The following is a 22,703-nucleotide window of genomic DNA, read 5'->3' on the forward strand; positions in this document are numbered from 1 at the left end:
GAGGATAAGACATGATGTAACAGCAGAATAGTGACTGCAGCTCTGGAGGTGACTGGAGGATAAGACATGATGTAACAGCAGAATAGTGACCGCAGCTCTGGAGGTGACTGGAGGATAAGACATGATGTAACAGCAGAATAGTGACCGCAGCTCTGGAGGTGACTGGAGGATAAGACATGATGTAACAGCAGAATAGTGACCGCAGCTCTGGAGGTGACTGGAGGATAAGACATGATGTATCTGTCACCTCCAGATCAAATACAAGGAGGAATATGAAAAAACTAAAGGAAAAGCGGCAGCGACAAGCGACTCGCGTCTCCTTCATTCTTTACAAGTTGGAAAGCTGAATAGTGAGGTAACGGAGCCGCCTCCACAGTGCAGCACTGGGCACCCAGCTTTCCCAGAGTCCTGATGATGCAGGGAGACATCCCTATTCACTGTGTGACCCTGTGTAGTGGGCCATCGTATACCATGAAGCCAGACTATACCCGGCTTAGGCTTGATTACACCCTGGGTATATTATGGCTTAGGCCATTTCATACCCCTCATGCCAGATTCTACCCCCGATATCAGCAGCGTTGAGGATATGCACAAGAATTATTTACTTTTTCATCCTGTTATTGGGGGTTCAGATTTGTCAGGTGACTTACGAGAGAAGATAACTGACTTATTAAAGTTCTAAACACATGGACTTTTATTACTTGAACCACAAAAAACTTCAACCAGTAAAAATATTAGATTTCCACAAAGATACAATGAGGTAAAGAATCTACCGCACTTCTCAGTAGTTAAATTAAAAGCAGCTGCGTGAGTCTGATAGAAAGAGATCTGCACACTGTTCAACCAATCAGAGACCGGGTGAAGTGATCAGATCCAGTTACAATTACTAAGGTAAAAGCTCTGATCTTCATGTGACTGGTAGGACAGCCGTCATTACACCGGAGATTACTCCTCCTCATCATGTGCTAAACCACACAAACACCACAAACATCTTCCCACTAAAAAATGGCCTCTACAATGTATCTCATTTACAAGGGCTCATAAAATACAGGGATTTATTGTAGCCTGGAGGGGAATAGTTTATCCCCCGGGGTGTACTCTGGCCTGGGCCAAACTATACCCGGGTTCAATCTGGACAGGGGTTAATTTGGCCTATTCCACCGGGGTTTCTGCCACTCAGGAGCCTGGGGAAGCTGGGTGACCATATGAGACAGATCTTCATGTGGGGCGATGGTGGTGATCGGACGCGTCATCTATTTTGTCTTTAGATTAACTACAAGAAAGGATTCAAGGAGACGAAGTCGCAGTTCCATTTGCCGATGGACATGGTGAACATCACTCACGCCAAGCAGGCGCAGGCGCTGGCCAGTGACCTGGACTACCGCACCAAGCTGCATGAGTACACCCTGCTGCCCGAGGACATGAGGGTCGCATGGGCCAAGAAAGCCTACGGCTTACAGAGCGAGGTGAGATGGCGGTACATTATAGAGCGAGGTGAGATAGCGGTGCATTATAGAGCGAGGTGAGATGGCGGTGCATTATAGAGCGAGGTGAGATGGCGGTACATTATAGAGCGAGGTGAGATGGCGGTACATTATAGAGCGAGGTGAGATGGCGGTGCATTATAGAGCGAGGTGAGATGGCGGTGCATTATAGAGCAAGGTGAGATGGCGGTACATTATAGAGCGAGGTGAGATAGCGGTGCATTATAGAGCGAGGTGAGATGGCGGTGCATTATAGAGCGAGGTGAGATGGCGGTGCATTATAGAGCGAGGTGAGATGGCGGTACATTATAGAGCGAGGTGAGATAGCGGTGCATTATAGAGCGAGATGGCGGTGCATTATAGAGTGAGGTGAGATGGCGGTACATTATAGAGCGAGGTGAGATGGCGGTGCATTATAGAGCGAGGTGAGATGGCGGTGCATTATAGAGCGAGGTGAGATGGCGGTACATTATAGAGCGAGGTGAGATGGCGGTGCATTATAGAGCGAGGTGAGATGGCGGTGCATTATAGAGCGAGGTGAGATGGTGCATTATAGAGCGAGGTGAGATGGCGGTGCATTATAGAGCGAGGTGAGATGGCGGTGCATTATAGAGCGAGGTGAGATGGCGGTGCATTATAGAGCGAGGTGAGATGGCGGTACATTATAGAGCGAGGTGAGATGGCGGTACATTATAGAGCGAGGTGAGATGGCGGTGCATTATAGAGCGAGGTGAGATGGCGGTACATTATAGAGCGAGGTGAGATGGCGGTGCATTATAGAGCGAGGTGAGATGGCGGTGCATTATAGAGCGAGGTGAGATGGCGGTGCATTATAGAGCGAGGTGAGATGGCGGTGCATTATAGAGCGAGGTGAGATGGGGGTACATTATAGAGCGAGGTGAGATGGCGGTACATTATAGAGCGAGGTGAGATGGCGGTGCATTATAGAGCGAGGTGAGATGGCGGTGCATTATAAAGCGAGATGAGATGGCGGTGCATTATAGAGTGAGGTGAGATGGCGGTGCATTATAGAGCGAGGTGAGATGGCGGTGCATTATAGAGCGAGGTGAGATGGGGGTACATTATAGAGCGAGGTGAGATGGCGGTACATTATAGAGCGAGGTGAGATGGCGGTACATTACAGAGCGAGGTGAGATGGCGGTGCATTATAGAGCGAGGTGAGATGGCGGTGCATTATAAAGTGAGATGAGATGGCGTTGCATTATAGAGTGAGGTGAGATTGCGGTGCATTATAGAGCGAGGTGAGATGGCGGTGCATTATAGAGCGAGGTGAGATGGGGGTACATTATAGAGCGAGGTGAGATGGCGGTACATTATAGAGCGAGGTGAGATGGCGGTGCATTATAGAGCGAGGTGAGATGGCGGTGCATTATAAAGTGAGATGAGATGGCGTTGCATTATAGAGTGAGGTGAGATTGCGGTGCATTATAGAGTGAGATGGCGGTACATTATAGAGCGTGGTGAGATGGCGGTGCATTATAGAGTGAGCTGGCGGTGCATTATAGAGTGAGATGAGATGGCGGTGCATTATAGAGCGTGGTGAGATGGCGGTGCATTATAGAGTGAGGAGAGATGGCGGTGCATTATAGAGCGAGGTGAAATGGCGGTGCATTATAGAGCGAGGTGAGATGGCGGTGCATTATAGAGTGAGATGGCGGTACATTATAGAGCGAGGTGAGATGGCGGTACATTATAGAGCGAGGTGAGATGGCGGTGCATTATAGAGTGAGGTGAGATGGCGGTGCATTATAGAGTGAGGTGAGATGGCGGTGCATTATAGAGTGAGATGGCGGTACATTATAGAGCGAGGTGAGATGGCGGTACATTATAGAGCGAGGTGAGATGGCGGTGCATTATAGAACGAGGTGAGATGGCGGTGCATTATAGAGCGAGGTGAGATGGCGGTGCATTATAGAGCGAGGTGAGATGGCGGTGCATTATAGAGCGAGGTGAGATGGCGGTGCATTATAGAGTGAGGTGAGATGGCGGTGCATTATAGAGCGAGGTGAGATGGCGGTGCATTATAGAGCGAGGTGAGATGGCGGTGCATTATAGAGCGAGGTGAGATGGCGGTGCATTATAGAGCGAGGTGAGATGGCGGTGCATTATAGAGCGAGGTGAGATGGCGGTGCATTATAGAGTGAGGTGAGATGGCGGTGCATTATAGAGCGAGGTGAGATGGCGGTGCATTATAGAGCGAGGTGAGATGGCGGTGCATTATAGAGCGAGGAGAGATGGCGGTGCATTATAGAGCGAGGTGAGATGGCGGTGCATTATAGAGCGAGGTGAGATGGCGGTGCATTATAGAGCGAGGTGAGATGGCGGTGCATTATAGAGCGAGGTGAGATGGCGGTACATTATAGAGCGAGGTGAGATGGCGGTGCATTATAGAGCGAGGTGAGATGGCGGTGCATTATAGAGCGAGGTGAGATGGCGGTGCATTATAGAGCGAGGTGAGATGGCGGTGTATTATAGATCGAGGTGAGATGGCGGTGCATTATAGAGCGAGGTGAGATGGCGGTGCATTATAGAGCGAGGTGAGATGGCGGTGCATTATAGAGCGAGGTGAGATGGTGGTACATTATAGAGCGAGGTGAGATGGCGGTGCATTATAGAGCGAGGTGAGATGGCGGTGCATTATAGAGCGAGGTGAGATGGCGGTGCATTATAGAGCGAGGTGAGATGGCGGTACATTATAGAGCGAGGTGAGATGGCGGTAAGGGGCAGAAGTGTGGAGACTAAGGGGCAGCGCTGGGAATATTGAGGCATCACAAAAACTTCATGGATTTATCAAAAAAATGTAACAACGTGCGGAATGTTTATCATTCTCTGTCAGTAACCATAGAAACAGAAACCAAAAGAGCGAAGACGCTGAAGAGGCAAAATGTGAAAACCAAAATCTGCATCTCAGTCTCAGAAGTTTTCGCCTTGACTGTATAATCCAAACTTTATATGTTTCCTCGCAGAATCAGTACAAGTCAGATCTGACGTGGATGAAGGGCGTCGGGTGGGTGGCAGAGGGAAGCCTGAATGTGGAGCAAGCCAAGAAGTCCGGGGAGCTGCTCAGCGAGGTGAGGTGCAGCGCCACATTTACTAATGAATGGCTTCAGGAGAACCAGAGTCCGGGGGCTCCAGGAGAACCAGAGTCCGGGGGCTCCAGGAGAACCAGAGTCCGGGGGCTCCAGGAGAACCAGAGTCCGGGGGCTCCAGGAGAACCAGAGTCCGGGGGCTCCAGGAGAACCAGAGTCCGGGGGGCTTCTCTCCCAGCTTTCCTGGATGCCGAAATGACAAATCTGTCATCATACAGACCCAGAATTGCTGCGCAGGGGGGGAGGATTTGCCATGGTGGGTCGTGGACCGTGGACTGGATGTCATCCCGCTTCCCCAGAAGCTGAAGGTAGAAAATAATTATATGTTTTTATTCTCTCCAGAAAAAGTATCGCCAGAAAGCAGACACTCTGAGGTTCACCAGTGTGGCCGACAGCCCGCAGATCCGGCACGCCAAGAAAAGCCAGGAGCTGCAGAGCGACGTGAGTGCATATAAATGACCCGTCTACCTAAGATGCCTCCTTTGTGCCCAGGTCCCTGCAAGGACGGGGATCATCATCATCATCACCACCATCATCATCACCACCATCATCTTCACCACCATCATCAATGTCAATGGAAAACTTTACAGATAAATTCCACCTTACTTTATCTTCTGATGTGTTTTAACCTCTTCCTGACTTGGCATACTGTAACGGGTCTGGGAGGCGGAACCTCTGAGCTACTATACAAGGGGGCGGTCCTTGTAAGGGAGCGGGTGGCGACCAGGCAGGCAGTCACAGCAGGTGACCGGGACAGTCTCTAGAAGAACGGGCAGGAGGTCACGGCAAGTAACCGGGGCAGTCTCTGGATGAACGGGCAGATGGTCACAGCAAGTGACCGGGGCAGTCTCTGGGTGAACGGGCAGATGGTCACGGCAAGTGACCGGGGCAGTCTCTGGGTAAAGGGTTGGTACGACCTGTGGCGGCTGATGGTAGACGTGAGCTCCCAGGTGAGCAGGCGAGAGTCTCCGGATAAACGGGTGGTCACAGCATGTGACGGCGGAGCCTCCAGGAAGACCAACAGACGGGCGGCAGATGAGCGCTCCCAGGTGAGCGGGCAGAAGTCTCTGGACAGGCGGGTGGTCACAGCACGTGACGGCAGAGCCTCCAGGTAGGCTAGCAGGCAGGTAGCAGATGTGCGCTCCCAGGTGAGCGGGCAGGAGTCTCTGGACAGGCAGGTGGTCACAGCACGTGACGGCAGAGCCTCCAGGTAGGCTAACAGGCAGGTAGCAGATGTGCGCTCCCAGGTGAGCGGGCAAGCTGGTCCATAGACAGACTGACAAGAGTTGGAAGGCAGACCGTCGGACCTCAGGCAAGCAGGCAGGTAGTTGATGTGCGCTCCCAGGTGAGCGGGCAAGCTGGTCCTTAGACAGACTGACAGAAGTAGTAAGGCAGACCGTCGGACCTCAGGCTAGCAAGCAGGTAGGAGAAATGTCAGGCAGGAAACAGACAGCAAACTGGCAGGTAACTGGCAGGTAACTGGCAACGGGACCTGAGGGCTGAAGCAGAGTAGTGAACAGTGCTACAACATTGCTCGAGCACCTCCATTTTGGAGGAGGTGCCTTATATATGGTGAAGTCCTCCGGCCATTGGCCGGGGACTCCTTAGGACGGCGCGCGCGGCCCCTTTAAGAGGGAGGGAGCGCACGCGCGCGCGCGCCCTAAGCACAGTGGCCGGGAAGGAGCGCGCGCTGCCAGCAGAGCGGGAGGAGGACGCCGGGCACGGAGCAGAGAGGTGAGGGGAACAGCGTCCCTGCCTAGCAGAGGGCAGGGACGCCAACGCTACAGTACCCCCCCCTTTAGGCCCCCCCTTTTTTAGGCCAGACAGAAATTTAGCAAGGATGAGAGGGGCATGGATGTTCTCCCGGGGCTCCCACGTTCTCTCTTCAGGACCAAACCCCTTCCAATCTACTAGAAAAAAGGTCTTCCCTCTTACCCTTTTGGTGGCCAGAATGTTCTCTACCTCAAATTCGTTTTCAGCGGAAACCGGAGCAGGAGGCGTACCTGTAGACTTGGAAAAAGAGTTAAGTACCACAGGTTTGAGAAGAGATACATGGAAGGAGTTAGGGATCCGTAAGTTGGCCGGGAGTTTCAATTTATAGGCCACCGGGTTGATCTGACTGATGATTTCCAGAGGACCGATGAACCGAGGCCCTAACTTATAGGAAGGAATCTTGAGCCGAACATACTTGGACGAGAGCCAGACCTTATCCCCTGGACGGAATTGAGGAGGATCCAGACGTTTTTTGTCAGCATGTCTTTTCATACGCTCGGATGACAGAAGGAGTGCGGATCGGGTACTCTCCCATGTGGAGGAAAATTTGTTAACAAGAGATTCCGCAGCCGGATTGTCCACCGAGGTGGAGACGGGAAACGGGATCCGAGGATGCTGACCGAAGACTACAAAAAACGGGGATTTGGAGGAGGATTCGCTCTCGTGATTATTATAAGAGAACTCGGCCCATGGTAGGAGATCCACCCAGTCAGAATGGTGGGCATTAACGAAGTGCCGGAGGTAACTGGTCAGGATCTGATTGATCCGCTCCACTTGACCATTAGACTGTGGGTGGTAAGCGGAAGAGAAGTCCAGGGTGACGTCTAGCAATTTACAAGTGGCTCTCCAGAAACGAGAAGTGAACTGTACCCCATGATCCGACACGATGTGACGGGGCAGGCCATGAAGACGGAAGATGTGGCGGATAAAGTCTTTAGCCAGCTCGGGTGCAGACGGGAGGCCTGGCAGGGGAATGAAGTGAGCCATCTTGGAAAAGCGGTCAGCGACCACCCAAATGACCGTACAACCGGCAGAGACGGGAAGATCAGTTATGAAGTCCATCGCTATATGCTGCCAGGGGGCAGCAGGTACTGGCAGAGGAAGGAGGCGACCGGCTGGCAGATGTCTCGGAACTTTGTTGCGGGCACAGGACACACAGGCAGAAACAAAGTCTATTACATCCTTGCGCAGGTTAGGCCACCAGTAGTGCCGGGAAATAAGCTGGAGGGTCTTTTTCTGACCGGCGTGGCCAGCTAGTTTAGACGAATGACTCCAGTGTAGGATCTTCTCCCGATCAGGTACCGATACGAACGTCTTACCGGGAGGGAGACGATTTAGACTCACGGGAGCCACCTGCATTACTCTGGCGGGATCGATGATATGTTTAGGTTCTTCCTCGAGATCAGATACCAGAAAGGATCGGGACAAGGCTTCTGCTTTGATGTTCTTGTCAGCCGGGCGAAAATGTAGAACAAAATCAAAGCGAGCAAAAAACAAGGACCACCGGGCTTGGCGCGGATTAAGTCTCTGGGCATGCTGGAGATAAGCCAAGTTCTTGTGGTCAGTGTAAATTATTACCGGATGAAGAGCCCCCTCGAGTAGGTAACGCCACTCCTCCAATGCCAGCTTGATGGCCAATAACTCTCGGTCTCCTATGGAATAATTGCGCTCAGAAGAGGAGAAGAGTTTGGAGAAGAAGCCGCAAGTTACCATCCTCCCGGAAGAAGATTTTTGAGTAAGTACAGCTCCGGCTCCAGAGGAGGAGGCGTCAACCTCCAGAAAGAACTGCTTGTTGCCGTCCGGACGATGCAGCACCGGGGCGGAAGAGAAGGCCTGTTTTAAGGAAAGAAAGGCCTCCTCTGCTTCGGGCGGCCACTCTTTGGGATTAGTACCCTTACGGGTGAGCGCGGAAATTGGGGCAGTCCGGGAAGAGAAGTGCGGTATGAAGAGGCGGTAGTAGTTGGCGAAGCCCAGGAACCGCTGAATGGCCTTCAACCCCTCCGGTCGGGGCCATTTCTCGATGGCAGACAGTTTCTCTGGATCCATTCGTAGGCCGGTCTGAGAAATAATGTAGCCCAAAAACGGAAGCGAGGTCTGCTCAAAGAGGCACTTCTCATATTTAGCGAAGAGGTGGTTCTGCCTGAGCCTGAGCAGGACCTGACGAACGTCCCTCCGGTGAGTCTGGAGATCCGGAGAGAAGACCAAGATGTCGTCCAGGTACACCACTACGCAGGAGTAGAGAAGGTCCCGGAAGTTGTCATTGACCAACTCTTGAAAGATGGCAGGAGCGTTACAGAGACCAAAGGGCATTACCAGATATTCATAGTGGCCGTCCCGGGTGTTGAATGCAGTCTTCCATTCATCCCCTTGACGGATACGGACCAGGTTGTACGCCCCACGGAGGTCCAGTTTGGTGAAGACTCTAGCCCCCCTCAGGTGATCAAATAATTCTGGAATGAGCGGAAGGGGGTACTTATTCTTCACCGTGATCTGGTTAAGGCCTCTATAGTCTATACAGGGACGGAGAGAGCCGTCCTTCTTTTTTACGAAGAAGAAGCCTGCTCCCGCCGGGGAGGTAGATTTCCGGATGAATCCCCTGGCCAAATTCTCCTCAATATATTCGGACATCGACCGGGTCTCAGCAGCGGACAATGGGTAAATACGCCCACGGGGAGGCGTAGTACCGGGTAACAGGTCGATAGGACAGTCGTATGGTCTATGAGGGGGTAATGTCTCTGCCTCCTTTTTATTAAAGACATCAGCAAATGACCAATAGGGAATCGGAAGTCCAGGTAGATTAGTTGGGGTAGGAGAAGGACGGACGGGATGAACAGGAACCAAACAAGTCTTATGACAGTCCTGTCCCCAGCGAAGGACTTCTCCGGTCTGCCAGTCAAGCACGGGTGCATGGTTCTGGAGCCAAGGTAGACCTAGTAAGAGGGCGTGAGAGAGTCCAGGCAGAACATGAAAAGAGATGCTCTCAAAATGCAGCATTCCCACCTGCAGAGTTACGGATTCGGTGATGAGTTGGATGGGACGTGGTAAGAGGCCCCCATCCACAGCAGCGACAGATAATGGTACAGCCAGAGGTTTGGTGGGAATGTGGTATTTTTCTACCAGGGACTGTGAGATAAGATTCCCGGCCGCTCCAGAGTCAAGTTGGGCTAGTTCGAAATAACGATTCTCCCCGCAGATAATAGAGACTGACAGTAGCAGAGATGGAGAGGATTTATTCTTGTCTAGGTTGACCTCTCTGAGCGAACCTAGACACAGGCGTTTCCCGACCTCTCCGGGCAGGTACGGATCCGGTGCTCCTTACTGCCACAGTAGAAGCAGCTCCCTTCGGCACGGCGTAAGTCCTCACGGGTTTTGACCATCTTGGTCTGGTCGACCTGCATAGGCTCGGGAGAGTGTACCTGGGGAGAGACGGATTTCTGAAAAGTAGGAGCTAGACGTGGAAACCTCCTCTCACGGGTGACCTCTTTGGCACGCTCCTGGAACCGTAGGTCAATCCGGGTGGCAAGAGTTATTAGGTCATCGAGAGTGGTAGGAATGTCCCGACCGGCAAGTTCATCTTTAATACGGCCGGACAGACCCTCCCAGAAGACGGATACCAGAGCGTCGTTATCCCAGGCCAGCTCCGAGGCAAGGGTACGGAACCGTATGGCATATTGGCCCACGGTGAGACTTCCCTGATGGAGGCGTAGCAGAGATGATGCGGATGAGGTCTTCCGTCCGGGTTCGTCGAAGACTTTCCGGAAAGCCATGAGAAAGGCAGGCAAGTCGGACACCAGGGGGTCTCCTCTCTCCCATAGAGGATTTAGCCAGGCCAAGGCCTCCCCAGAGAGATGGGACATGATGAAGGCAATTTTGGCCCGGTCGGAGTTAAACTGGTGGGACAGGAGTTCAAAGTGCAGGGTGCACTGATTTATGAAGCCCCGAGCCTGGGAGGAGTCGCCTCCGAAGCGAGGAGGTGCAGAAAGCCGGGGTCCGGGGTAGGATACCATGGTATTGGTGGGCAGCGGAGCTGCCGGGTTGCGAGTCATGGCACTGGCGGTGGTTGCTGGTGGAGCAGTCAAAGTGTCCAGGCGAGAATTGACATTCCACAGGTGACCCAGGATGGACTCCTGTTGGGACCTCTGACGGGACAGTTCATGACAGAGGTCCGAGAGCGAGGGAGCTTGGGTGCCACCGGGTTCCATGGCCCGAGCAAACTGTAACGGGTCTGGGAGGCGGAACCTCTGAGCTACTATACAAGGGGGCGGTCCTTGTAAGGGAGCGGGTGGCGACCAGGCAGGCAGTCACAGCAGGTGACCGGGACAGTCTCTAGAAGAACGGGCAGGAGGTCACGGCAAGTGACCGGGGCAGTCTCTGGATGAACGGGCAGATGGTCACGGCAAGTGACCGGGGCAGTCTCTGGGTGAACGGGCAGATGGTCACGGCAAGTGACCGGGGCAGTCTCTGGGTGAACGGGCAGATGGTCACGACAAGTGACCGGGGCAGTCTCTGGGTAAAGGGTTGGTACGACCTGTGGCGGCTGATGGTAGACGTGAGCTCCCAGGTGAGCAGGCGAGAGTCTCTGGATAAACGGGTGGTCACAGCATGTGACGGCGGAGCCTCCAGGAAGACCAACAGACAGGCGGCAGATGAGCGCTCCCAGGTGAGCGGGCAGAAGTCTCTGGACAGGCGGGTGGTCACAGCACGTGACGGCAGAGCCTCCAGGTAGGCTAGCAGACAGGCAGCAGATGAGCGCTCCCAGGTGAGCGAGCAGGAGTCACTGGACAGGCAGGTGGTCACAGCACGTGACGGCGGAGCCTCCAGGAAGACTAGCAGGCAGGTAGCAGATGTGCGCTCCCAGGTGAGCGGGCAAGCTGGTCCATAGACAGACTGACAAGAGTTGGAAGGCAGACCGTCGGACCTCAGGCAAGCAGGCAGGTAGTTGATGTGCGCTCCCAGGTGAGCGGGCAGGCTGGTCCTTAGACAGACTGACAGGAGTAGTAAGGCAGACCGTCAGACCTCAGGCTAGCAGGCAGGTAGCAGAATATCAGGCAGGAATAAGACAGCAAGCTGGCAGGAATCTGGCAGGTATCTGGCAGGTAACTGGCAACGGGACCTGAGGGCTGAAGCAGAGTAGTGAACAGTGCAACAACATTGCTCGGGCACCTCCATTTTGGAGGAGGTGCCTTATATATGGTGAAGTCCTCCGGCCATTGGCCGGGGACTCCTTAGGACGGCGCGCGCGGCCCCTTTAAGAGGGAGGGAGCGCGCGCGCCCTAAGCACAGTGGCCGGGAAGGAGCGCGCGCTGCCAGCAGAGCGGGAGGAGGACGCCGGGCTCGGAGCAGAGAGGTGAGGGGAACAGCGTTCCTGCCTAGCAGAGGGCAGGGACGCCGACGCTACACATACTATTTTACTGTTTCGTTTTTTTTTACTGAAAAATTAGAAAAAAAATCCAAATGAGGCTCAATGCTTAAAAACCCCTCAATTCCAATATTGTTTCCGGGTTTTGTTTTTACGGCGTTCATTGCGCAGTAACACAATTCTCCAGGTCAGTGCGATTGCAGCGATAACAAACTTGTATAGTTTTATTTATACTTTAATAGTTAAAAAAAATTCAAAGAATTTTTGTTTGTGTTGAAATTTTCTGACACTAGTAACTTTTTGATTTTTTTGCACCGATGGGCCTGTGTTAGGTTCGTGTTCTGCGTGGCGAGCGGACGGTTTTATTGGTACCAGCTTTGGGTATTCAGTGGATACGGAAAGTATTCAGACCCCTTTACATTTTTCACTCTTTGTTTCATTGCAGCCATTTGGTAAATTCTAAAAAGTTCATTTTTTCTCATTAAAGTCCACTCTGCACCCCATCTTCACTGAAAAAAAACAGAAATGTAGAACTTGTTGCAAATTTATTAAAAAAGAAAAACTGAAATCTCACATGGTCATAAGTATTCAGACCCTTTGCTCAGTATTGAGTAGAAGCCCCCTTTTGAGCTAGTACAGCCATGAGTCTTCTTGGGAATGATGCAACAAGTTTTTCACACCTGGATTTGGGGGTCCTCGGCCATTCTTTCTTGCAGATCCTCTCCCAGTTCTGTCAGGTTGGATGGTGAACGTTGGTGGACAGCCATTTTCAGGTCTCTCCAGAGATGCTCAATTGGGTTTAGGTCAGGGCTCTGGCTGGGCCAGTCAGGAATGGTCAGAGAGTTGTTCTGAAGCCGCTCCTTTGTTATTTTAGCTGTGTGCTTAGGGCCATTGTCTTGTTGGAAGGTGAACCTTCGGCCAAGTCTGAGGTCCAGAGCACTCTGGAAGAGGTTTTCATCCAGGATATCTCTGTACTTGACTGCATTCATGTTTCCTTCAATTGGAACCAGACTTCCTGTCCCTGCAGCTGAAAAAAACCCATAGCATGATACTGCCACCACCATGTTTCACTGTTGGGATTGTATTGGGCAGGTGATGAGCAGTGCCTGGTTTTCTCCACACATACCGCTTAGAATTATCACCAAAAAGTTCTATCTTCATCCAATCAGACCAGAGAATCTTATTTCTCATAGTCTAGGAGTCCTTCATGTGTTTTTGAGCAAATTCTATGAAGGCTTTCATATGTCTTGCACTGAGGAGAGGCTTCCGTCGGGCCACTCTGCCATAAAGGCCCAACTGGTGAAGGGCTGCAGTGATAGATGACTTTGTGGAACTTTCTCCCATCTCCCTACTGCATCTCTGGAGCTCAGCCACAGTGATCTTGGGGTTTTTCTTTACCTCTCTCACCAAGGCTCTTCTCCCATGATTTCTCAGTTTGGATGGATGGCCAGGTCTAGGAAGACTTCTGGTGGTCCCAAACTTCTTCCATTTAAGGATTATGGAGGCTACTGTGCTCTTAGGAACCTTGAGTAATGCAGAAATTATTTTGTAACCTTGGTCAGATCTGTGCCTTGCCACAATTCTGTCTCTGAGCTCCTTGGGCAGTTCCTTTGAGCTCATGATTCTCATTTGGTCTGACATGCGCTGTGAGCTGTGAGGTCTTATATAGACAGGTGTGTGCCTTTCCAAATCAAGTCCTATCAGTTTAATTAAACACAGCTGGACTCCAATGAAGGAGTAGAACCATCTCAAGGAGGATCACAAGGAAATGGACAGGATGTGACTTAAATATGAGTGTCTGAGCAAAGGGTCTGAATACTTATGACCATGTGATATTTCAGTTTTTCTTTTTTAATAAATTTGCAAAAAATTCTACATTTCTGTTTTTTTCAGTCCAGATGGGGTGCAGAGTGTACTTTAATGAGAAAAAAATGAACTTTGTAGAATTTACCAAATGGCTGCAATGAAACAAAGAGTGAAAAATGTAAAGGGGTCTGAATACTTTCCGTACCCACTGTATATTACATTTTTAGCATTTTTTTTATTAATTTTTGGGGGAATTTCTCAGCAACCAAAAAGCATTGCTTCTGTCCTTCTGATTTCTTTACAATTGTTACTGTATAGGTTATATTTCTACAGAATGGACATTTGCACACAGACTCCAGATATCTTTATTTGTTTGTTTCATTTGTTTATTTTTGTATCAGGAGAAGCGATTACAATTTATTTTTTAAAGCTTTTTTTAACTTTCTACATTTATTTACGTTCCCCTAGAGGACCTGCGACTGCGATCCTTCTGTCATTTGTACTTTAAACTCTTTAGTGACTTTCTAGGGATCCCAGTCACATGATGACACGGCCGCTGGCTCCAGATTCTGCAGTCACCGGTAGAATAAACCAAGGGCCCGATTGCTGCTTTTTTTGCCTTTGTTTCTACATTTTGATGTTTTTCGTTTGTGCCTTATTTTTCTTTTAATTTGCTTCTTGTTATAGCTTATTTTATGTGTTCACCTGTTTTTTTTTCATGTTCGCCATTGTGGATGAAGTTCGGGGCTTCAGATGTTCTTGATGGATTCATCAATCGCGACTTTTTTTTTAAAAAAAAAAAAAGTAAAACTTTTGCGCAGACCCAGTCCTGCTTGGAGTGGATTTTATGTACACCAGATACTTTAGTGCAAATTGTGCATCATTTTAGCGGAACACGATACATTTTTTGCACTAAAAAGTTGGTCAAAGACAAAAAAAATAAGAAGCATTTTTGATTTTGTGGAGAATTAATGAACCACTTGTGCCATTTTGAAGAATTTGGCACAAGAAAGTGTCATTAAATATCACAAGACAAAAAAAGAAAAGTGACTGAGAAACTTCCAAAAAATGTTGATACGGGTCCTTGTAAAACAAGGCTGATGAAACTGATTTCCAGGAGAAAAATATTACCGTACTTATTTGCTAAAGTCCTCACACCTGTTTGCCGTACTTGGTGATTTCTATAAATCTGCACTCAATTCTTGGGGTCTTCCAGGGTCTTTGATCATTATTTATTATTCTCTGCTGCAGATTGTGTACAAGTCGGGCACTGAGGGTCTCCTCCACCACTACACTATTCACAACGATGATCCCGTCTTCCTTCAAGCCAGAATCAATGCTGCCAACCTGAGCGAGGTGAGATGGATGCTCGGCACGGCCGGCATTAGGGGGCACATTAGATAATGGCACCTATATGACAGATGACGTGGTGGTCGCTGCACCATCCCGCAAAGCGCCCATTGGGAGAGAAGGTCGATACCGAGATCTATGGGCCACCCTATATATATATATATATATATATATATATATATATATATATATATATATATATATATATATATATATATATATATATATATATATATATATATATATATATATATATATAAGGCAGAGCGACGTCATGGTGTCGGGTCAGCTGGGTCTCTGGTTGTACGTCACATACAGCAGATGTCGGCCCCCCGATCACAACCTTCAGGGATAAATAGAGGGTACAGTTAACTCCCTCTGGCGAATTGTAGGTATCCTAATTTAAAGGGCCGACCTCCGTCTCTTTTGAGCTCTTGACTCGATATTTAAAATTATTTCTCTAAGTAGATAAAAAAAAGAATAAAAAAAATCCTGTACCAAATAATTCCAGAAATATTCCCAGAGGGCTCTGAGGTCCCTTCTCCGGCACAAAGCTCCAGATCCCCTGCGCAGACATTGATAATGATGATGAGCCTCATTATGCTTCACATTTTATTTGTCTCCCTTTTATTTTTAATTTCCCATCCAGAAATTATATAAGAGCAGCTGGGAAAAGCAGAAGGAGAAGGGGTTTGAGCTGAGCTTGGATTCCCTGTCCATCCTCACCGCCAAAGCCAAGCGCGACCTCGCCAGTGACGTGAGTACCCGACCCCCGGCCATCACACCATCCCCGACCCCCGGCCATCACACCATCCCCGACCCCCGGCCATCACACCATCCCCGACCCCCGGCCATCACACCATCCCCGACCCCCAGCCATCACACGATCCCCGACCCCCGGCCGTCACAGGATCCCCGACCCCCGGCCGTCACACGATCCCCGACCCCCGGCCGTCACACGATCCCCGACCCCCGGCCGTCACACGATCCCCGACCCCCGGCCGTCACACGATCCCCGACCCCCGGCCGTCACACGATCCCCGACCCCCGGCCATCACACGATCCCCGACCCCCGGCCATCACACCATCCATTTATCTAGTGTGTAAATGTAATGAATAGGTCTCCCCAAAAATCAATCTATAACTTTGAATCTTCTTCGCTTGATACAAGTTGTATCAATTGTTTCTCACTTTTCTGTATCCGGGAAGTTGTATCACAATCAGTATGGCCGCTGTTCATTGCTCATCATCCATTGCTCAATATGAAACGGTGCTAAGATATGGAAAGAAATCCTATGAAATCTCCAGAACAATCTACCGATGGAAGCAAATGTCCAGGGGCCTCTTCTGTCAGTGTCCGCCACTCCTCTATTTACATGGAGGACCTCTCATCTTCCACCTGGGGTCCTCTGATATCTTCTGGTCTACAGACATCTTGACAAGATTTCCTCCTTATTATACTCACACTTTTCTCACTTGTCCCATCCACAGATCAAGTACAAGGAAGGATACGAGAAGACGAAAGGGAAGATGATCGGGGTCCACAGCGCTGAAGAAGACTCCAAGATTTCCCACTCTCTCCAGATGACCAAAATGCAGAGTGATCTCGAGTACAGGAAAAGGTTTGAGGACACGAAGAGGAGCTATCACGTGTCCATGGACATGCTAGATATGGCGCATGCCACCATGGCACAAGCCTTGGCCACCCAACAAGGTTACAGGACGATCCTCCACCGATACAGCGCCCTGCCGACCGACATGAAGGTTCAGTGGGCAAAGAAGGCCTATAACCTACAGAGTGATGTACGTACAACCATTGATAGGGGGATGAGGGGAGTGACCATAAAGGGTCCCCGCACCTGGCAAACACAGCTCATTGGAGTCAGCTCCCTATGGGGAGAGATAGGCTGGTGGTCTACAGTTCCAGGGGCTTCTACAGTTCTCCCCGCCGGCCTCATTGCTGCCTTTGTTTTGTCCAGTTTTTCCTGTACTTTTGCCCCAAATTCTCCTTTTAAGTTGCACAAATTTTTTTTTTTTTTTCTGTTCGCCATTGTGGATTTTCTAATCCCGATGTTTGCGGCCGATTTTGTTATTTGCGACTCCTCTTTTTTCAAGAGCCGTAACCGTTTTATTTCCTCGTCGCCGTAGCCGCATGGCGGTGGGGTATTTTTTTGAGACGAGCTATAGTTTTGAATGACTTCATTCATTTTACAGTATAATACACAGCGGGAAAAAAAAAATACCAAGTGCATCAAAGTGGCTAAAAAGTCTCAATACCGCCATTGTTTTTTAGCTTTGTCATTACAGCGTTCATTGTGCAGTATAAATGACCGACTATGCGATTCCCAGGTCCGCCCGATTATGGCGATGCCAAACTGATATCGATTATTCAAGTAGTGAAAAAAAATCTGAAATTTATACGAAGATATTTGGTTTGTGTCACCATTTTGAGATCAGTAACTTTTCACTTTTCCGTCGGCATAGTGGCGTGAGGCTCGGTGTTTGCGTGTTTTAATCGCTTTTTATTGCATTTTTAGAGGGAATTGCACTGACTGGAAAAACCCCAATTCTGGAATTTTCCTTTTTTTCCCAATTTCAGAGTTTATTATATGGAAGGAATATTTTATTATTATATTTTATTAATTCTGTGAATTATGCATGCAGAAAATCCAAATAAATATATATATTTTTTTTATTTTTTACATTTTGCTATTTACGTTTGGGGAAAGGGAGGTGGAAGAATGGATTTAAATAATATATTTTGTTTTTTTCTTATTTTTTTTAATTGTTCATTAGTTCCTTTATGTGACTTGAATCTGCGAACCACCTATGTAGCACACTTCAATGCATTAGAATTGCCCTTTGGTGTGAAAAAGACGATCTCTTATAAAACCCAAGCACGGGCGGATCTTCATAGAATGTTGGAGTTGGATGGGACCTCCAGGGTCATCTGGTCATCTTCTCAAGTGATGGCAACCAATCTATACCCAACGATCGCGTCACGCGGGGTTTTGTGCCGATCAGAATTGATTTCCGTTATCTTCAAGACTTTTAAATGCTGCCGTCTTGTTTGACAATACTTTTTTTTTTTACAAAGCACAGTATCTGCCTGACTGCTGGTAATACACAGTACAAGCCCAGCAGAAAGTTTCTTGTAACTTTGTATCTCTTTTCATTTCCTTTGTGTATCCAGAGTCACAGAGCAGAATGGGCGGCACTATTCCTATCTGATAAAACTCCCTTTCCCAGCAGCTCCCTGCTTCTCCTCAGTGCTGCAGGCCCCTCTCTCTGTGTGTTTGCTGATAAGGGATGGAAAGATCTCAACATAGATGAGGTCACCATGAGCCGTTCTGTGACTAGCATTCATTACTAGTTGCAAACTCCACATTTCATTAGTAGTTCACGATCGCACTCTCCCCTTTATGTGTAGCAGAGCTGAGCAGTGCTACAACACGACTGTCAGGGCAGTGAGAGGGTCTGAGGGGATGACATTCAATAATAATGTAGCTGATGTTAGTGGGATCTTCAGCATAACATAGCTGAGCTGTGCTACACCCCAGCTGTCAGATGTTGTATCACACAGGTCATTAATTGGATCACACAGGTCATTAGTTACTAATGCAGCTGCTTTCAGTGGTATCTTCAGCATAACATAGCTGAGCTGTGCTACACTCCGGCTGTCAGATGTTGTATCACACAAGTCATTAGATACTAATGCAGCTGATGTCAGTGGGATCTTCAGCATAACATAGCTGAGCTGTGCTACACCCCGGCTGTCAGCTGTTGTATCACACAAGTCATTAGATACTAATGCAGCTGATGTCAGTGGGATCTTCGGCATAACATAGCTGAGCTGTGCTACACCCTGGCTGTCAGATGTTGTATCACTCAGGTCATTAGATACTAATGCAGCTGATGTCAGTGGGATCTTCAGCATAACATAGCTGAGCTGTGCTACACCCCGGCTGTCAGATGTTGTATCACACAGGTCATTAGATACTAATGCAGCTGATGTCAGTGGGATCTTCAGCATAACATAGCTGAGCTGTGCTACACCCCGGCTGTCAGCTGTTGTATCACACAGGTCATTAGATACTAATACAGCTGATGTCAGTGGGATCTTCGGCATAACATAGCTGAGCTGTGCTACACCCCGGCTGTCAGATGTTGTATCACACAAGTCATTAGATACTAATGCAGCTGATGTCAGTGGGATCTTCAGCATAACATAGCTGAGCTGTGCTACACCCGGCTGTCAGATGTTGTATCACACAAGTCATTAGATACTAATGCAGCTGATGTTAGTGGAATCTTCAGCATAACATAGCTGAGCTGTGCTACACCCGGCTGTCAGATGTTGTATCGCACAGTGTCATTAGATACTAATACAGCTAATGTCAGTGGGATCTTCAGCATAACATAGCTGAGCTGTGCTACACCCGGCTGTCAGCTGTTGTATCACACAGGTCATTAGATACTAATACAGCTGATGTCAGTGGGATCTTCAGCATAACATAGCTGAGCTGTGCTACACCCCGGCTGTCAGATGTTGTATCACACAGTGTCATTAGATACTAATACAGCTGATGTCAGTGGTATCTTCAGCATAACATAGCTGAGCTGTGCTACACCCCGGCTGTCAGCTGTTGTATCACACAGGTCATTAGATACTAATACAGCTGGTGTCAGTGGGATCTTCATCATAACATAGCTGAGCTGTGCTACACTCCGGCTGTCAGATGTTGTATCACACAAGTCATTAGATACTAATACAGCTGATGTCAGTGGGATCTTTATCATAACATAGCTGAGCTGTGCTACACCCCGGCTGTCAGATGTTGTATCACACAGGTCATTAGATGCATCTGAGCATGCTCGATCATCATGAGAACTACTGGAGGACGGGTCAGGTAGTAACGGAGGGTAAAATGACCCTGGTGGGCCTCATTATGGGATTAGGCATATGATTAATTCTGTATGTACAGAAAGCTGATATCACTTTATAACTTTAGGAATAAACCTCTACTGGTCTTTATCTGATCTCCTTCCAGAACCAGTATAAATCGGACCTGAAGTGGATGAAGGGGGTGGGCTGGATCACCGAGGGATCACTGGACGTACTGCAGGCAAAGAAGGCGGCTGAGCTGATCAGTGAGGTCAGTACCGGAGATCCTGTGCCTGTTACTCGGCAGCATGCAGTGCGGCAGATTCATCACCGGTGCCCCAGGAAATGGCTCTCGTCACCGGGCGAAACGCTTGTCCTCAGCTTCCACATGTCTGTTTATATGACTACTATGTAACAACTTTTACAAGTTTCTTTTTTTTTTATTGCTCTTTAGAATTTTGCTGACAATGTTTCCATTCACTGACAGCAAGCTCAGTTCCTGAAATTGACAAAGCATTATAAATTGCAAAACTTTATGTTCTACGCTGATTTCGCTTCCTTAATCTCAGACCCCGCACACGTTAATGCACCTTTTGTGTTTTCCATCACAATTCACAGAAATCGTACAGGCAGCTGCCGTCAGCGCTCAGGTTCACCAGCGTCCAGGACTCTCCGGAGATGATTCAGGCCAAGATCAGCTACAACCAGGCCGTGGACGTAAGACGGACATTTCGAATGAACCAGCCCTATATATAATTTAAGATGTCATATTCTCCAGTCGCACCCAGAGCTGCAATCTTGCTATGTGTGTCCCCAGAGGCATTTAGCACAATTTTGAATGCTGCTGTGACAGGAGTATAGGGCATAAGGTTTGCACAATGCACTGAACTAACCAAGATTATATATGCAGCTTTGGATGTGAGTGGAGCATTAAAATTGTCAAAAAAAGTACATTTTTGATTTGCATTTTCTGTTTTCCAGGATTACTGTTAGAGAAATGTTCATTATTCTAAATATTTGTTGACAGAGTAAATACAAGGAGCAGGGGGAGAATGTGAAGCACCGGTATACATCCACCGCCGAGCTGCCCGAACTGCTCCAGGCCAAACTCAACGCCCTGAACATCAGCGAGGTGGGTGTATATACGTGGCAACACAAGACACGAATATAGGCACTGTGTGTACATTAGCCACATGGTCAGCGGCGTTAGCTGACTCTCAGGCTTTCCCTATTAGTAGATGGGGTTAGCAGGACTCTCAGGCTTTCTCTATTAGCAGGCGGGGTTATCAAGACTCTCAGGCTTTCTCTATTAGTAGGGGGGGTTAGCAGGACTCTCAGGCTTTCTCCATTAGTAAGCTGGGTTAGCAGGACTCTCAGACTTTCTCCATTAGTAGGCTGGGGTTAGCAGGACTCTCAGGCTTTCTCTATTAGTAGACAGGGTTAGCAGGACTCTCAGGCTTTCTCTGTTAGTAGGCGGAGTTATCAGGACTCTCAGGCTTTCTCCATTTGTAGGTGGGGTGAGCAGGACTCTCAGGCTTTCTCTATTAGTAGGCGGGGTTAGCAAGACTCTCAGGCTTTCTCTATTAGTAGGCAGGATTTTCAGAACTCTCAGGCTTTCTCTATTAGTAGCGGGATTAGCAGGACTCTCAGGCTTTCTCCATTTGTAGGCGAGGTTAGCAGGACTCTCAGGCTTTTTCTATTAGTAGGCGGGATTAGCAGGACTCTCAGGCTTTCTCCATTTGTAGGTGGGGTTAGCAGGACTCTCAGGCTTTCTCTGTTAATATGCAGGATTATCAGGACTCTCAGGCTTTTTCTATTAGTAGGCGGGATTAGCAGGACTCTCAGGCTTTCTCTATTAGTAGGCGGGATTAGCAGGACTCTCAGGCTTTCTCCATTTGTAGGTGGGGTTAGCAGGACTCTCAGGCTTTCTCCATTAGTAGTTGAAAAAGGAGAAAACATGAGTACAAAGGCATAAAAGACATTATTTTATTCAATGAAGGTTTAGCTATATAAGGTGGGCCATCGTTTGTTCATTTCTCCATTAGTAGGTGGGGTTAACAGGACTCTCAGGCTTTCTTCTTGATATATTTTGCATCCTCATAGAAGCAGTTGAATTTCTTTGCTTCCAACAATAATTGCCAGCAGCTGAGCAGCTGATTGTAGCAAAGCTGAGATAAAAGGTGCGGACATTGTCCGATGTGAATTCACTTTATATCATGACGTTCCTATTAAACCTTCCAGTCGCTGCACATATAGACCCCAATGTAAAAATGCATTAATTCCGCTTCCAACAGACGAGATACAAAGAGTCCTGGAGTCGACTGCGTGACGGTGGATACAAACTGAAGCTGGACGCCATCCCATTCCAGGCTGCAAAGTCATCAGGGGAGATTATCAGCGATGTAAGCGATTTGTGTCACTTCCCAGTCTGTAGTGTCAGGACTGTAGTGTTACAAATCTGCCATCTGCCTGTGGTGTTTAAATAATCTGTTGCGTTATCGTTTCCATCACTGTTGTAATGATCTCTATGGCTCATTAATAACCTGACTGCGCTTTTAAAATGACCTGTCTGCAGTGCTATAATAACCTGCCTGCAGTGCTATAATAACCTGCCTGCAGTGCTATAATAACCTGCCTGCAGTGCTATAATAACCTGCCTGCAGAGCTATAATAACCTGTCTGCAGTGCTATAATAACCTGCCTGCAGAGCTATAATAACCTGTCTGCAGTGCTATAATAACCTGCCTGCAGTGCTATAATAACCTGCCTGCAGTGCTATAATAACCTGCCTGCAGAGCTATAATAACCTGTCTGCAGTGCTATAATAACCTGCCTGCAGAGCTATAATAACCTGTCTGCAGTGCTATAATAACCTGCCTGCAGTGCTATAATAACCTGCCTGCAGTGCTATAATAACCTGCCTGCAGAGCTATAAT

At 48.7% G+C, this 22,703-nt stretch overlaps 1 protein-coding gene across 2 annotated transcripts in view; it reads left to right on the top strand.

Moving 5' to 3' along the window:
* NRAP (nebulin related anchoring protein) overlaps positions 1-22,703 on the top strand; it is a 200,481-nt gene that overhangs the window by 124,081 nt on the left and 53,697 nt on the right. Inside the window, exons 18-28 of one of the 2 annotated variants that reach the window (XM_073684672.1) lie at positions 254-355; positions 1,269-1,466; positions 4,472-4,576; positions 4,937-5,035; positions 14,784-14,888; positions 15,532-15,639; positions 16,374-16,685; positions 19,934-20,038; positions 20,386-20,484; positions 20,795-20,899; positions 22,062-22,169. In XM_073684672.1, coding sequence (XP_073540773.1) covers positions 254-355; positions 1,269-1,466; positions 4,472-4,576; positions 4,937-5,035; positions 14,784-14,888; positions 15,532-15,639; positions 16,374-16,685; positions 19,934-20,038; positions 20,386-20,484; positions 20,795-20,899; positions 22,062-22,169 — 1,446 coding nt within the window. The remainder of the gene's footprint in view (positions 1-253; positions 356-1,268; positions 1,467-4,471; positions 4,577-4,936; positions 5,036-14,783; positions 14,889-15,531; positions 15,640-16,373; positions 16,686-19,933; positions 20,039-20,385; positions 20,485-20,794; positions 20,900-22,061; positions 22,170-22,703) is intronic. The other variant, XM_073684673.1, reaches the window with a different exon arrangement.

The sequence above is a fragment of the Phyllobates terribilis genome, unplaced genomic scaffold (assembly GCF_046119375.1).
Source record: "Phyllobates terribilis strain yellow unplaced genomic scaffold, ASM4611937v1 Scaffold_5__5_contigs__length_657084704, whole genome shotgun sequence".
Lineage (NCBI taxonomy): Eukaryota > Metazoa > Chordata > Amphibia > Anura > Dendrobatidae > Phyllobates > Phyllobates terribilis.